General features: G+C 37.4%; 1 protein-coding gene across 16 annotated transcripts in view; it reads left to right on the forward strand.

Annotated features, from left to right (window-relative positions):
• KIAA1109 (KIAA1109 ortholog) overlaps positions 1-16,725 on the forward strand; it is a 164,161-nt gene that overhangs the window by 97,293 nt on the left and 50,143 nt on the right. For 15 of the 16 annotated variants that reach the window (XM_036313371.1, XM_036313370.1, XM_036313369.1 and 12 more), the window contains 8 exons: positions 312-405; positions 3,163-3,213; positions 5,166-5,372; positions 7,042-7,280; positions 9,991-10,235; positions 12,051-12,156; positions 15,237-15,334; positions 16,426-16,611. In XM_036313371.1, coding sequence (XP_036169264.1) covers positions 312-405; positions 3,163-3,213; positions 5,166-5,372; positions 7,042-7,280; positions 9,991-10,235; positions 12,051-12,156; positions 15,237-15,334; positions 16,426-16,611 — 1,226 coding nt within the window. The remainder of the gene's footprint in view (positions 1-311; positions 406-3,162; positions 3,214-5,165; positions 5,373-7,041; positions 7,281-9,990; positions 10,236-12,050; positions 12,157-15,236; positions 15,335-16,425; positions 16,612-16,725) is intronic. The other variant, XM_036313360.1, reaches the window with a different exon arrangement.

A 16,725-nucleotide genomic window follows, 5' to 3' on the forward strand; every position in this document is an offset into this window, starting at 1 on the left:
CTAAGTATTACTTCTGAGATTTAAAATGTCATTAGGCTATTTAATGCCCTTTAGACTCTGTACTGCATGATTGGCATGTTAAACTGAATATTTAGCCTTATTCCAATTTTAACATATTATATACATATATGTATACATGAACACAGAAATAAAACGTCAAGGAAATTTTAAAAAGTAGTTTCAAAATATAGTTTAAATTTTATGTAACTTTAAAATTATCCTTTGTCACTGAACATTTTATGAGTAAAATGCAAATTTAATATGAAGTGTAATTATTATAATTCATATAATTATTTTTCATCACATTTAAGATGTTTTACATCAAAAGATGACTGAGACATGTGCCACTGCGCATATTGGTGGGGTTAATATTGTGCTGCTTGAAGGGATCACACCAAATATACAGTAAGTGTATTGATTTTTATTCTTAAATTTGTTTGTTATAGTTTATAGGAAACTTAAAATTCATTGGATAAATCCCACACTTGCTGAATTTTGAAATTTATATACTTAATGTTTCAGATATTATGATTTCTGTCATTAAGAATATCACACAATGAAATGTTTTAGAAAAGTGATTTTGCCTTTCTGAAAGTGGTTTTACTACCTCCTTCACCCCTCTTTAAAAGTAGACTCCTGGGACATTGTAAGATTATGTATCAAGAAAAATGATCACTAGTGCAAATTTTGGTTAAACATAAGATATGCAAAAGCTGGCACAATTCAAATAGTTAAATAAAACAAAATTATAGTCAAAGGATATAGACTGTCTTGGTTTTATGTTAAGCAATCATTACCCATATTCATGTTGGGTTTTAAAACTTCCTCTTGCCATTTTTGCATTTAAACTGTAATGCCTTAGAGACCCTTCTAATAGTATAGGTAAGCTTCTTATAGTGACTAGAGGCCTGGTGCACAAAAATTCATGCACTCAGGGTGGGGGGTGGGATGGGGACCTTCAGCCCGCCTGTGCCCTCTTGCAGTTTGGGAGCCCTTGGGGGATGTCCGACTGATGGCTTAGGCCCACACCCTCTGGAGAGCAGGCCTAAGTTGGCGGTCAGACATCCTTAGCGCTGCCACGGAGGTGGGAGAAGCTCCTGCCACTGCTGCTGCGCTTGCCAGTTGTGAGCTGGGCTTCTGGCTGAGCGGCGCTCCCCCTGTGGGAGCACACTGACCACCAGGGGGCAGCTCCTGTGTTGAGTGTCTGTCCCCTGGTGGTCAGTGCGTGTCATAGCAATCAGTCGTTCCATCATTCGGTCGATTTGCATATTATCCTTTTATTATATAGGATGGTCTTTGGTTGATTACTTCCCATCCATCCACCCACAATAGGGCTAGGGAAGGACCGTACGAGGGCTCCAGGGCACGTCTGGCCCGTCTCACTCAGTCCCGATTGGCCGGACCCCAGCAGTTAGCTAACCTACCAGTCGGAGCATCTGCTCCCTGGTGGTTAGTGCATGTCATAGCAAGTGGTTGAGTGGCCTTAGCATATTATTAGCATATTATGCTTTGATTGGTTGAATGGATGACCAGACGACCGGACACTTAGCATATTAGGCTTTTATTATATAGGATGACAGTCCATATCACTTTTCTTTTGACTCTGTCCTTTTCCTTATAAGTTCTATTCTTGAATCTGTTTAGAAGTATTACCTTTACACATGATATTCTCATCTATTATCAATACATTAAACCACTTACTTGGTTCAAACAATTTGGTATTATAGACCTTCATTCCTAATTTCCTTCCAATGGAGCAATTTTATGTTAAAATTACAAAATGTGCTTAGGTTAGATTTTGAGAATTTGCTTTTAAGGTTATAAATATATATATCCTACAATGGTCCTAGAAAGCCTCTATCATGTTAATTACTGACTAAATAGGGGATTTGGTTCAGCATTGTAAAAATTACACATTAGTCATAGATTGGCTAGTTACGTCTATTAATAATATTTTAAACATGGATAATGTGATAGCTGTATGGGGGAATATTTTCTGAAATAGATGTGTAAGTCTTGCTGGAGAATTTGTACTTGAAACCTTGGAATTAAAGAGAACATATTTTATTTTAGCCGCCTGAATGTTCCAGTTTGTATTTCTTAAGAAGTCTTTCAAAAGACCAGGGAATCCAGTAGTTGGGAGAGACAAGATCTTTCCTGGTCATTCACTGTGGGAGAGGGGCTCTCATGTAACAACAGTTATCTTAGGAAGCACCTACTGTGGAGTCTCATAGAGATTACTTTACAATTCTGTGACCTAGGGTGGCTTTATCCCCCTTAGGGAACAATAAATTAAGATTCAGAAAGATCAAAGTGTTTGCCTAAAATGCTTCAAATGGTATAGTAAGAAGGAAGAGAGGCCTGAATCCCGCCTTCTGGCACCTCGCCGTGTTGCTTCTGTAGACAGTCCTCACAGACCTCAGGCTCCACATCCCCTGTTGATGGAATTAAAGTACCATGCTCACCAACCTATTCAGAAAGTAAAACAAATTTCTTTACATGTCCTGTATGTTTTATTTACTGTCCTGTTGGATCCCTTGTCTCTATTTTCTATTAGCTTTTAAGACAGTGGTTCTTAACCTTCTGGCCCTTTAAATACAGTTCCTCATGTTGTGACCCAACCATAAAATTATGTTCATTGCTACTTCATAACTGTAATGTTGCTACTGTTATGAATCGTAATGTGAACATCTGATATGCAGGATGGTCTTAGGCGACCCCTGTGAAAGGGTCGTTCGACCGCCAAAGGGGTCGCAACCTACAGGTTGACAACCGCTGTTTTAAGAGAAGGGCATAAATAGTCTCTAAACTTGCAAAAGCATATTTATCGAACAGACTTTCTAAGTATTAGATAGCCTTTAGGAAAAAAAAAATAGGAAAGATCCCTTAACTTTTATATTTGAAAAATAAAAGTTATTACTCACTGCTAGATTCTAGGAGTGTTAAGTGTTCCTGGACTTATTCTTTGGCTTTTTATTTCCAATTTCAAAGAAAAGGAAACAGAACTGAAAAAGTAGTTTAAAAGGTTCTTTGAAGGAAAATTGTAAAAGTGGGAAATAAGAAAAGCTTTCCAGATGATCGGTCATGTTGTAACTGATTTATGCACGAATGCTTATCTGCTTCCTTTTTGTTTCCTGCTTCCTCTTGAATCTTCATCTGTAGACTGGAGGATTTTCCTACATCTCCTACAAGCACAGCCAAACAAGAGTTTCTGTATGTCATATTATTCTTTTTCATGGGCTTTGTGATTAACATAGCACTGAATAGTTTTAAGGATAATGTTATCTGCATGGCTGTGAATGTATGTAGTTATTATTATTTTGTAGTTTTAACATAGACCCTTTTGTAAATTAAAGCTTACTGGTATTCAGCAAACACACAGGTAATGGCTACCTTTTTGCTTTGTTGTTGAACGATTGTAGCACTGTAGGTGTGCATTGCTTGTGCTCTTTTTAGACATGTTACTGTCAAAATTTATATTATAACATATCCTTGTTAATGTTTGACGTGATAGTAGAAGCCAAAGTGTTTCACTTTGCAAAAGATTTTTCACTAATTGCAAAAATAATTATTAAAACTAACATTGAAAATATCTACACATCTCAACCTTATGGTCCTATTTTAAGATGAGGAGCGTTTATTGCTCTGTTGACAGATTTTATATATGACTTTTCTATATGTGCTTCTGTATTTTGATTGCCTTGATTTGACTCATGTGTATCTGATATTTTGTAGTAGTGAGCTATATTGAGTGCTATATTTAAAAATATTCATCACATGAGTCTTATCACTGTGACAAATTAATGTGTTACTTAGCACTGGTTATTTCTTTGGGCATTTTCTGTAAAATTTGAATATGCTGAATAAATATTTGAATCTGTATATTAAGTTCCATGCTGGTAAGATTATCATACTTGGTGAGATTTGTTTCATTGCGTAATGATAACAGGCCATAGACAAAATATCAATTACCAGCCCTTCGTTGAGATTAATGTGATCTTTATCTCTTTATCAGCCAATTAGAAGTACTAAAAAAGAATAAATTCACTAATTTTAAATTAGAGAAATTATTGTTTTCTAGAAATCACTCTTCCATATTAATGCCATTTTAATAGGTATTGAAAAAAAAAAACTACCAGTAAGTCCACTTTAGTAGTCATAGGAGCTGAAGAGGATTTATTGTTTCCCTTTCATCACTGAGTGCTTTGCTAAATCTATTTATTTTTCAAGAATCCTTTGCTCATTTGAAAGATAGCATTTATGTTAGAGGCCATCTTTTTACTATCTGGGCCTTTCCTGGTGCAGTTCATTGACAGGTACCTTTCCATTGTATGCCAAAGACTGCTTTGTCATGGTTTCTGCACATGTGACCTATCACATGCTATCTGTGTAATTCCATAGTTGCCGTGTTGAGAGCCATTCTTCTGCTGTACTTCTTTCTGCTTATTCATTTCACAAGATTCAGTGAGTGCTTATCACATTCAGGGGACTGTTCTAGCCACGGGAAAGAGAGCATGAGAGATCAAGAGAGAGAATATTTCTGCTTTATGTCTATATCAGTAAAGCGTAGCAGTTTTTAAATAAGTAGTAGTTACTTGTTATGAATTGGACTTCTGTCATTTCTTTGTTACTCACTGAAAATAGAAAATTCAAGTTAATTTCTTCCTTCCTGTTAATTTCTCTTAGTATACTTTAATATATTAGATGATTATTAATTTGTTTGGATTTTAAGAAGTATATTGCATTTTTATCTTTTCATATTCAGTGTTTGTGCTTTCTTAGTGGTTGTATAGATACTAAAATAAGTTGGAGGAGAATAGTGGAGTTCTGAATGGAGAAAAAAAGTGAAAATGAAATTTTGTGTTGCATGTATGTAATGTGTCAGTGTTCATGCTTTTACTTACACAAGATCCCAGACATATGTTCTTCTATAAAGTCTGTATTAAAATAGAATATTTGGTGTGTCTAGCAAACATTGTAAAATAAATGTATTTCAATATTTATAGAATTCTTATTCAATGTATGATTTAAACACATGAAAAAAATATTAATGTGTTTAGTTCAATGAGTAACTTAAAAGCACTTGTCTTGCTCTCAATACTACTACTTTTCAAAATTTATCTTTACTTGGCTATATTTTAATAGTCTTCCTTTCCTGTTGCTAGAACTGTAGTAAAATGCAGTATCGCCAAGTCCCAGGCCCTCTACAGTGCCCAGAGAGGGTTGAAGACGAACAACGCTGCCGTGTTCAAAGTTGGAGCTATCAGCATCAACATTCCACAGCACCCCGCCACCTTACATAGCATGATGGTTCGGAGTTCTCACCAGCTGTCGAAGCAGATCTCAGACCTCATCAGACAACCTTCTACACTGTAAGTTATTCCATCGAGTTTTGTCATTCTCTACAATTCTTCGCTATGTGAACAGCAATGTGGAGGAAGACTGAGCATTGACCATGATAGACACAGGGGCAGGTGGAAAGTAACCAAACATGATGGTAGGTAGTACTGGATATTATATGTCACAAGTGCCATTGTCAGTGTTCCATTGGGCATCAATAAAGCTTAAGAGCCCTAGAGATATGTGGGCAGCATAAGAGGTATTAATAAAGAGCCAATTGACAAATTCTAGGAATGTATCAATTCTTGTTTACTCTTAACTCATTGAAATTTATGACTGCATAGATTTCAAAAGTTTCAGTGCCCATTTATGTGCCATTCATGGTTTTGTGCTGTCCTTTCTGTACATGGTTCAAGGCAGTGTATGATCATACCACACAAATGTTTTAAAAGGCAATAATTTGGACCTTGGCATGTTACCCTTTATTCCCTGTGTCTGGAGCCCTTATTCATGGGTCTGCATCACTGCTCTCCAAAGCTATAACTAATGAATAACTAATAAATATATGATAAGTAAAAGATAAAAATATGTTCTTATTATTTTTCCCATCCTGGTAAAAAAAAATTAGTGTTTTTTTTTTTTTTTGGTGGTGTCCAAAAGCAGTGATTTTTCTAGTTCTATCTAGATCTTTAATTCTGATGTAATATTCATTCCTATCTAAAGTTGCCTAAGTAGTAATAATATGAATGTTTCTTCTGTCAGTGGAATATGGAATCCAGATTTTGTCACATAAGCCTTAGTTTAAAATACTCTAAGGAATTTTTCCTTATTAGAATGTATTGCCCCGAAAGTGTAATAGAAAAATCAGACTCTGTAGTCAGACTGAATGAGTTCAAGTCCTGGTTTCACCACTTTCTGGCCATATTTCCTCCTTTACAAAGTGGAGATAATAGTGTCCACTCAAAGGGCTTGTGCGATCAATGAATAAATGATATAAAACACACAAAGCACTGAAAACAGTACCTGGCACAGATAAGCACTCAATTATTGTGGCTGTTGGTGTTATTATTGTTATTAATAATGGTAGCAATAGTAGGCCACAGTAGTAATAGTCTTACAAGCAACAGTAGAGTACACAATGCTAAAGTCATGGAATTTGGAAGCAGACAAACCTGAGTCTAAAGTCCAACTAGTTTTACATTGATGATATGAATGGCCTTGGTGTTATAGCATTCCAATTTATATTGTGATTATTTCTTTTTGCTTGCTTCTTTGGATCATCATTTTTATTTTTTTATTTTTTTATTTATTTTTAATATATTTTATTGATTTTTTACAGAGAGGAAGGGAGAGAGACAGAGAGTTAGAAACATCGATGAGAGAGAAACATCGATCAGCTGCCTCCTGCACATCCCCCACTGGGGATATGCCCGCAACCCAGGTACATGCCCTTGACCGGAATCGAACCTGGGACCCCTCAGTCCGCAGGCCGACGCTCTATCCACTGAGCCAAACCGGCTTCGGCGGGATCATCATTTTTAATGGCTGTTTCTAGGAAGTCTCAATATGGTCTGGAATTAGAAACAAAACATCTGTTTATAGTATATTTTTGCTATTTTTATTAAGAACTCCAATAATTTTATATAATAAAATGGTAGACATTGTGTGTTTTTTTAATTATTATTATTTTTTGCTTTGTAGCGCACAGCCTGTGAAAGAAGATGTTGCAACTCCCCTACCTTCTGAAAAAACGCCAACGAGTGTTAATCAGACCCCCATTGAAACAAATGAATTTCCTCAGCTGCCGGAAGGCTTAGAAAAGAAGCCTCTGGTCCTGAAGTTCAGCACCATGTTGGATGGCATTGCCATTGGAGCTGCGCTGCTGCCCTCCCTGCGGGCTGAGTACAAGATGGGCAGGATGCGGAGCCATGGGATGACAGGTAGCGTCTGCTTCCAAATTCTGTCTCAGAATGTAGTATTGGTTTTATAATTAGCAATTGTTTGATGAAAAGATATATTTGGTTGTATAGATATTACATGAAAATTTTAATCAGAACACTTTTAAATTTCATTAGTGATAATCCTCAGTCAAGTAGCAGCTATCAATACACCTCCCTTAATAGCAAGCATGTACCCTACTTTCATCTGAACTCTTTAGACTTATTGGACTATGGAGGCCATTTCTCCAGTTAAACTTTAAGTTGAATAAATTTCTACATCTGTCAGTTTCGTATTGCCTGAATAACATGGTTTAGGTTCAGATTGGGCGCCTTTAGCTCAAATTAAAAGTAATTTGACTTCTTCAAAACAGCTACTTCTATAAGATTTTGTGATCCTCATATATGCTGACCAAAAATGCTTTGCTGTTACATTTTTATCCTGAAATGTATCATATATGAGTTTAAATTATATGCACACAGTTTAAAGAATAATGTCTGTTATACATTTAAGAATTAGAAAATACCAATACTTTGAAGTCTCTTTCAAGGATTACCACTACCAGATAACATTCCTGTGGCTGCGCAGGGGATAACCACTGTCATGAATTTGTGTCCCCAGTTTTTTTTGCTTTTCTTACCACACATGTAAATACTCATAAATGACTTAAAGTTTATTTGCTGTTGCCTGTTTTGAACTCCATTTACATGGACTCTTCCCACTAACATATCTTTTAACTTGGAATTTTGTTTTTGCTATACATTTTGTTTGAAGTTCATCTATTCATTTTTCACTGAAATACAGTAGTAGTTCATTAAGTGATTATATCACAATTTATTTATCCATTCTGCTATTGATGGATCTTTGGCCCATTTTACAACATTGCTATTACAGTCAATCTCATATACATGTCCAGGTGTACGGTTTCTCAAGGGTGGTTATTGGGAGTGGACAGCTAGACTGGGGTAAATGCCTCTACACCTCACTGGGAAATACAAACCTTTTCTGAAGTGCTTGTGCCTGCCAGCATTTACTCCCCCACCAGGTGAGATGAGAGTGTCCTTTGTTCCACATTCTGTCAATACTCCTAAATTTTTGCATCTCTGGCAAATGTGGAATGGTACTTCATTGTGGTTTTAATTTATATTTCTGCAATTACTAATGAAACTGGTTTTTTATATTATTAAGAGGCCCTTATATGTTTTCTCACATGACATTTCTGTTGATGATTCTCATTTGTTTCTTGCCCATTTTAACATTGGGTCATTTGTATTTTTCTAGATTCACAGTAATTCTTTATTTTGTATATTAAAATCTTTGATATTTTATGTTTAACATATATTGTCACCCAGTCATAGGGTTATCATTTCACTTTGAGTTGTCTTTTGATCAATAGATACTTTATTGTCATTGAATTTACCAATATTTTCCTCTATCATGTGCATTTTTAAATTGTTTTTTGTTAATCCTCACCCAAAAGTATTTTTTCCATTGATTTTTAGAGAGTGGAAATGAAGGAGGGAGGGAGGGAGGGAAGGAGGGAGAGAGGGAGAGAGGGAGAAACATCGATGAGAGCAAAATATTCATCAGCTGCCTCCTGCATGCTCCATGCTCCTGCATGATCCAGCCTGCAACTCCCCTTCCACCATCTTCCCCCGCCGACCTGTGTCCTAACCTGGAATTGAATTGGTGACCTCTTGGTACATGGGACTATGCTCAACCAACTGAACCACACCAACTGGGCTCTATTTTTTATGTCTTAAAGAAATTCTTTTCCTTCCAGGATCATGAAAATATTCTATATTTTTTAGTAAATGTTTTAAAGGTTTACTTTTTATATACTTCTTAATCTATATGGAAATGATTATTATTTTTCTTTAATTTGGTGTCTGGAGTAGTATGCACGACCAGTTATCTCAGCATCATGTATTGACTAATCTGTTTTTCCCCCAGTGGTGTATAATCCAGTTCTGTCATTTATTAAGTGTTTATGTATGTGGTATCTATTTCAGAGTTCTCTGTTATGTTTCATTGCCCTATTTGCACCAATATCATATTGATAACCTGGCTTTTCCTTGTTTAGGAGTTGTCTTGGTTATTTTTGGTTTGTACTCCTTCATACACATTTTATAATCCATTTGTCAAGTATATATATTTATATACTTATATATGTAGGGAAAATAGTCTATTTAATGCTGTTTGAGTGGAGAAAATTGGTAATGTACAGAACACTGTCAGTAGACTTGGTTGGTTGGAAAGGAGCACATGGGTATATGTTACACAGTACATGTGACAGTCAGTGATAGAGCCTGATTTTAATAAGGCATCTACTACTTCTTAATTCATTTTTCTTGCACCTATTTGTTATAACTCTTCTGTAATAAGGGTGATTTCTTTTTGTCTTCTATGAAACGAAGAATATTTTAAATGTTTTTCTAGCACCTAACACAATGTTGGGCACCTATTAGGCTTAATAAATAATTTTTGCTGGCTTAATAATACTTACTGACTGACTCTTTATAGTAACCATACATACAGTATATTGAAAAGATAGGAAATACGAGCACATTTAAATATCTTTTCCATATCTTTCAATGTAGGTTTTGGGATATGCATATACTTTTCTTAGGCACCATTTTTGAACAAAGTAAGGAATGAATGGGTGAGTGAGCACCTGAATGAACAAGCAATAACTTTTCTTCTTTTTTACAGGTGCACAGACCAGGTTTACATTTGAGCTGCCAAATCACAGGTTGCGTTTTACTTCAAAAGTTTCTGCCACAGATATGTCTACTATTCCTCCTTCTGCCAGTCTTAACCTGCCTCCTGTTACTATGTCTGGGAAATACATCATGGAAGAGCATGATAGTTATTCAGATCAGGTGTGGAGTATAGATGAACTGCCTTCAAAACAAGGGTACTTTTTACAGGGAAATTATCTACGTTGTGTGGCAGAAGTAAGTTTACTTTTTAATTTTCTTACTCTGTAATTAGAGGCCTTCAAGTTTTAGATGTATCAAAATATGTAGTGATCCAAACTTTTAAGACAAATTATTAAACCATTTATTTCTAAAGAATTCTCTACTGAATCTGGTATGTGTATGTGTGTGCATGTGTGTGTATGTCCCTCCGTCTATAGGTTAACTGAAGCATGTTTTTTTATTAGTCATCTTTGACCTCATTATTTCTTACATTGGGTTTCACATCCATCTCTGCAATATTTTCATGGTTCATCTAATCTAATAAAATACAAATAGGGTAATTAACCGTACCTCTGATACACTTCCCATTGGCTAATCAGGGTGATATGCAAATTAACTGCCAACCAAGATGGTGGCCAGCAGCCACGCACCTGAAGCAAGCAGGAGGCTTGCTTGTTCCAGTGAAGGAGGAAGCCAAGGTTCCCTGCCTGCTGCGGCCCGGCTCTGAGCTCTGAAAGCAACAGCTCCGAAACTATGTTTCAATTATAGAAGCTAAACAAACCCCAGATACCTGCTTTCAGTCAGCCAGGCCTCAGCAAGCAGGACCGCAACAGTCTTTTAATTATAGAAGCTAAACAAACCCCAGATACCTGCTTTCAGCAGCCGAGGTCTCAGAGCTGGAGCCGGGCCTCAGGGCTAAAGCCGGCTTTCAGCTCCAGTGACAGCTATAGAAGGTAAATAAATCCCAGAATTAAAAAAAAAAAGAAAAAAAGGAGAGGTTGGGAGCTTCAGTTGCCCGCCAGCCTGAAAATAGCCCTCAGCCCCTCACTCAGACTGGCCAGGCACCCCAGTGGGGACCACCACCCTGAAGGGGGTGTAGCCAGCCTGAAAACAGCCATCATCCCCTCATCCAGGCTGGCCAGGCACCCAAGCAGGACCTCCACCCTGATCCGGGACACCCTTCAGGGCAAACCAGCTGGCCCCCACCCGTGCACCAGGCCTCTATCCTATATAGTAAAAGGGTAATATGCAAACTGACCCTAACAGCAGAAAGACTGGGAATGACTGGTCACTATGACACACACTGACCACCAGGGGGCAGATGCTCAATGCAGGAGCTGCCCTCTGGTGGTCAGTGCGCTCTCACAGGGGGGAGCTCTGCTCAGCCACAAGCCAGGCTGATGGCTGCCAGTACAGAGGTGGTGGTGGGAGCCTTTCCTGCCTCCTCAGCAGCACTAAGGATGTCCAACAGCAGCTTAGGTCTGCTCCCCGCTGGCAAGTGGACATCCCCCGAGGGCTGCCGGGCTTCCAGAGGGATGTCTGATTGCCATCTTAGGCCAAATCCCCCAAGGAGCAGGCCTAAGCCAGCAGTTGGTCATTTCCCGAGGGGTCCCAGACTGCGAGAGGGCACAGGCTGGGTGGGCTGAGGAAACCCCCCCCCCCCAGTGCACAAATTTTTGTGCACTGAGCCTCTAGTTTTGTTATAATGACATTTATTTATGGTTCCAACAATACAACAGTGGCAATAAAAATAAATATTAATATAGATAAAATTTTAATTTTAAAATTATCAGATTACATAATTAAATTATAATTTCCATTCATTTTCAAATGATTTATTCCTATTGGCTACTGTTAACTTATTTCTTTTAATTGAGGGAATGGCCTGTAATAGCCAGACCAGTAAAGTATTGGAGAATCTGAATATTTTTAACCCTTCTTCAAAGTATTGATTTCAAATAGTATGTAGATAATTGTCCACAGAGTTTGGGATTACTTATGTGAGCAAAAATGTATTTAAAACTAAGTCAGTCAGTCGTGTCAGCCTAATGCTCTAATTTTGTTTGGCAGGTTGGTTCTTTTGAACATAATCTCACAACTGATCTACTAAACCACTTGGTGTTTGTCCAGAAAGTGTTCATGAAGGAAGTTAATGAAGTGATACAAAAAGTCTCTGGTGAGCTGATATGGCACTTTATAGTACAGAGCATGTAGCAGCAGGTTTTGTTCTCGTGGGCTGCATGGCCTATGGGTCTGTGATATGAGCATTGAGCATGTCCTTTGGATATAATTATTGAGTGACTCCCTATAAATAAGGTGTGCCTTTTCTGGCTTTCCAGCCTACAGGTTCTTTTGCTTATTACTTTTCTCGTATGTAACACATACATTCATGATTTATAAACTTCACAAAGCTTCTTTATGCTTACTTTAAGAGAGAGAGAGAGAGAGAGAGAGAGAGAGAGAGAGAGAGAGAGAGAGAGAGAGAGAACTTTTTGTATGTCTATTTACCAAACCAATCTTAGTCATTTAGGAACAAAATTTATATCAATATTAAGATTGCCACCTTATTCTATTCCCGATGGTGACTATATGCTGGCTACATGGTAAATTGTTTATAACAACCCATACATTTTTACTATCTCTCAAGAATAGATTACTATTGAGCTTCTTAATCACAGCTTTACATTTTAATAAGAAATACATGTTTGATTTTTAAAATGTTCAATTGAATTTTATTTCATAAGATGAAGTATTAAGAGGAATTAGGGTAGAAAACAAGTTGACTCTGTATAATTGTTCTTGAGGCTGAATATTTCCAGTATGAATATAATCATGTCAAAATAATAGCTGGACCACATCTATAAATTTAATTTATAATGAGGTAAAGAACTGTGGAGTTAATGTGACTAACATAATAGTGTTTCCTATATTTCTATAAACTAAAATGATTATGTAGTACATTTTGTAAGAGGTGGAGCATTTGCTTTTAAATTTTAAGAAATTTTTTCAGGCACCAGATAAAACATATTCAAGGTAGTGATAGATCAACACAAGACAAGTAGAATTTTTATGAATAGACTTTTTTTTTGAGGTAAAATTGACATATTATATTCGTTTCAGAAGTATAACATAATTTGATATTTATAACACTATGAAATGATGACCATAATTAATCTAGTTACCCTTTATCATCATACAAAATTTTCATTGTTTTTCTTATGATGAGAACTTTTAAGATTTACTCTCTTGGAAACTTTCAAATATGCAGTACAATATTATTGACTAAAGTCACCATGCTGTACATTACATCCCCAGGACTTAGTTATTTTATATCTGGAAGTGTGTACCTTTGCCCTCCTTCACCCATTTTGCCCACCCCCCAACTCTCTTCCCCTGTAGCTACAAACCAGTCTGTTTACTGTATTTGTGAGTTGTTGTTTTTTTTAGATTCCTCATTTAAGTGATCTGGTTGACTTACTTACTTAGCATAATACCCTCAACATCCATCCATATTGTTACAAGTGCAAGAGTTCTTAAAAAAAAAGAAAGCCCATAAAATATTACATTTTTATCTTAAGCAAACAAAAACTGCTCTTTCATCTGTTTTTTTTCTTTAACAGTTTTTTTTTTTTTATTATTGATTTCAGAGAGGAAGAGAGAGGGAGAGAGAGATAGAAACATCGATGATGAGAGAGAATCATTGATTGGCTGCCTCCTGCATGCCCCCTACTGGGGATCGAGCCTGCAACCTGGGCATGTGCCTTTGACCGGAATTGAACCTGGGACCCTTCAGTACCCAAGTCGATGCTCTATCCACCAAGCCAAACTGGCTAGGGCAATCTGTTTGCTTCTTGGCTCTTTTCATGCATCTATGGTCCTTAATAGGAAAAAACTTCCATCCCATCTGTATGCTCTCTGGGCTGATGATGAACTCAACATACAAACAGAAAGGTGGACCATTTTAAGATAGGATATTGGAAAAATAAGCATGCAGAGAAGTTCATAAAAGGAAAGACAAGTAGATATAGAAGTTATATATTAAAATATTAGAATGTTATTCCCTGAGTGTACCACATTGCCTGGGCAACAAATAGTCTATTAATAGGAACTTAACCTCCAAGGTGTCCTGTCCTCATTTAAAAAACTTTACACAATAATCTTTGTTGTCACACTCTTTATTGTTAATGTGTATTACCTTATTTTTCATTTCTCCACCTTTATTTTTTCTTTTGCACATCCTATATAATAAAGAGGCAGTATGGAAATTGACTATCACTCCATCATGCTATCATAAGATGGCTGCGCCCACAGCGGAGGCAGGGTTCCCATTACACAAGATGGCGGGCCCACAGCAGAGGCGGGGTTCCAATAATGAGCGATCAGCAGGGACCTAAGGCTGTGTAGCACTGGGCTGGGGGACCTGAAGCCACACCCCCGGCCTAGAGGGGCTTGACAGGGGACCTCAGGCTGCGCCCCCCACCCGGCAGGTTTGAAGGGGGACCTCAGGCTGTGCCCCCCGCCCTGGCACCAGTCTGGGGGACTTCAGGCCACACCCCCCACCCCATCACCTGGCCGGGGGACCTGAGGCCGCGCCTTCAGCCCAGTGGGGCTTTATGGGGGACCTCAGGCTGTGCCCCCTGCCCCAGGCTGGGGACCTGAGGTTGTGCCCCCCTCCACCCAGCAGGGCTTGATGGGGCTGGGGCTGGCCGGGTCTGGGTCTCGGGCAATTTTGAGGTGCACACAGGTGGGCAGGGACTTGACTCTGGGTCCTGCAGGAGGAAGATTTTTACTAATTTTATTTCATCTCTGACACTTCTATTATAGAGAAAGGGCAAATAGCAATATTAAAATATTTCCTCTAATTAATTCCCTTTTAATGTGCATGAATTTCATGCACCAGGCCACTAGTCAAAATATAAACAACAAAGTTCACATTTTTGATTGAAGAGATTAGTCCAGTTTACTTTTTTGCCTCAAATACATTTTTTGGCATGTATAATCACGTTTGGTTTTATTATTCAGATAATGTTTTAATTTAGTCCTTATAAAATGTGCTTAAGAAGTGTCTATGGAAGTAGCATTATCCCTGGCTTATATACATCTGCCTCAGTTAAAGTAACCTGCTAAAAAGATTGGTTTAATGCTCAGTCAAAAGAAAATAAATGTTTTATGTGTTGTTGTTTTTTTAATGCACAAAATAGAAATTTTCCTTTTAAAGAAATTATCCTAATCTCTCAATTTTTTAACCTCTTTTAGGCGGGGAGCAGCCGATTCCTCTCTGGAATGAACACGATGGGACAGCGGATGGAGAGAAGCCTAAGATTCTACTCTATTCCCTAAACTTGCAGTTTAAGGTGACATAGCAATAAGAACGTTACTCTTAGAAGGATTTTTCAAATTAATTAATGCCTGCTTTTTATGGAAAATTCATATGAGACATAAATATGCTAGCTAGAGAATAGAAATGAAGTATAGCCACTGAAGAAAATGCTTTATGCCGAAGCCGGTTTGGCTCAGTGGATAGAGCGTTGGCCTGCGGACTGAAAGGTCCCAGGTTCGACTCCGGTCAAGGGCATGTACCTTGGTTGCAGGCACATCCGCAGTGGGAGATGTGCAGGAGGCAGCTGATCGATGTTTCTCTCTCATCGATGTTTCTAGCTCTCTATCTTTCTCCCTTCCTCTCTGTAAAAAAATCAATAAAATATATTTAAAAAAAAAAAAAAAGAAAATGCTTTATAATTGTTTGACTATAATCTAGGGCAGTGGTCGGCAAACTGCGGCTCACGAGCCACATGCAGCTCTTTGGCCCCTTGAGTATGGCTCTTCCTAAGTCTTAGGAGTACCCTAATTAAGTTAATAACAATGTACCTACCTATATAATTTAAGTTTAAAAAATTTGGCTCTCAAAAGAAATTTCAATCGTCGTATTGTTGATATTTGGCTCTGTTGACTAATGAGTTTGCCGACCACTGATCTAGGGCCTTTTCCTATTTGCATTTTTTCAGTGTACACATATTTCTGCATTTTAAAGAGCCTTGGATGTCCTTCCATGCAGAACGTTTAGATCAACCAGCAAGAAATATTTTGTGCACTTGTTCAATTAGCAGTAATACCTTGATAGAAACCTTCATATTTCCAATATTTAAGACATTAGTGTTCTTAAAAATAAAATTATTCTTACCAAGTACTTATTTAATTATAATGTATTTATAATTAGCCCATGAACAGTCTAGATTTTTAATACAAAATACTGAAATGAAATTTACTAACTAAAGAGAGTCCCTACTAATGAGAAATTAAAGAATGTTGGCTGTTTTATCAGTTTATTAGACATCATATGTGTGTTTTAAAACATTCCATTTTATTGTATCGAAAGGTTTCATTGGAGTGGGTGGACATTGTTGACTTAAGAGTCCTTTTTTCCCTCTAACATTTAATCTGCTAGGGTATTCAAGTCACAGCTACAACTCCATCAATGAGAGCTGTGAGATTTGAAACTGGGTTGATTGAACTGGAACTTTCGAACCGACTTCAAACCAAAGCCTTACCAGGAAGCAGCAGCTACCTGAAACTATTTGGTAAATGCCAAGTGGATTTGAATCTGGCATTAGGACAAATTGTCAAACATCAGGTGAGTGCAGAATGTGTTGACATTAGAACTGTAGCTTTTATATTTTACATATCAATTTCAACTACTTGAAATATCACTATATTTATGAAAATATTTTAAGTTGCTAAAATTTCC

Source organism: Myotis myotis, unplaced genomic scaffold (assembly GCF_014108235.1).
Source record: "Myotis myotis isolate mMyoMyo1 unplaced genomic scaffold, mMyoMyo1.p scaffold_m19_p_6, whole genome shotgun sequence".
Taxonomy (NCBI): domain Eukaryota; kingdom Metazoa; phylum Chordata; class Mammalia; order Chiroptera; family Vespertilionidae; genus Myotis; species Myotis myotis.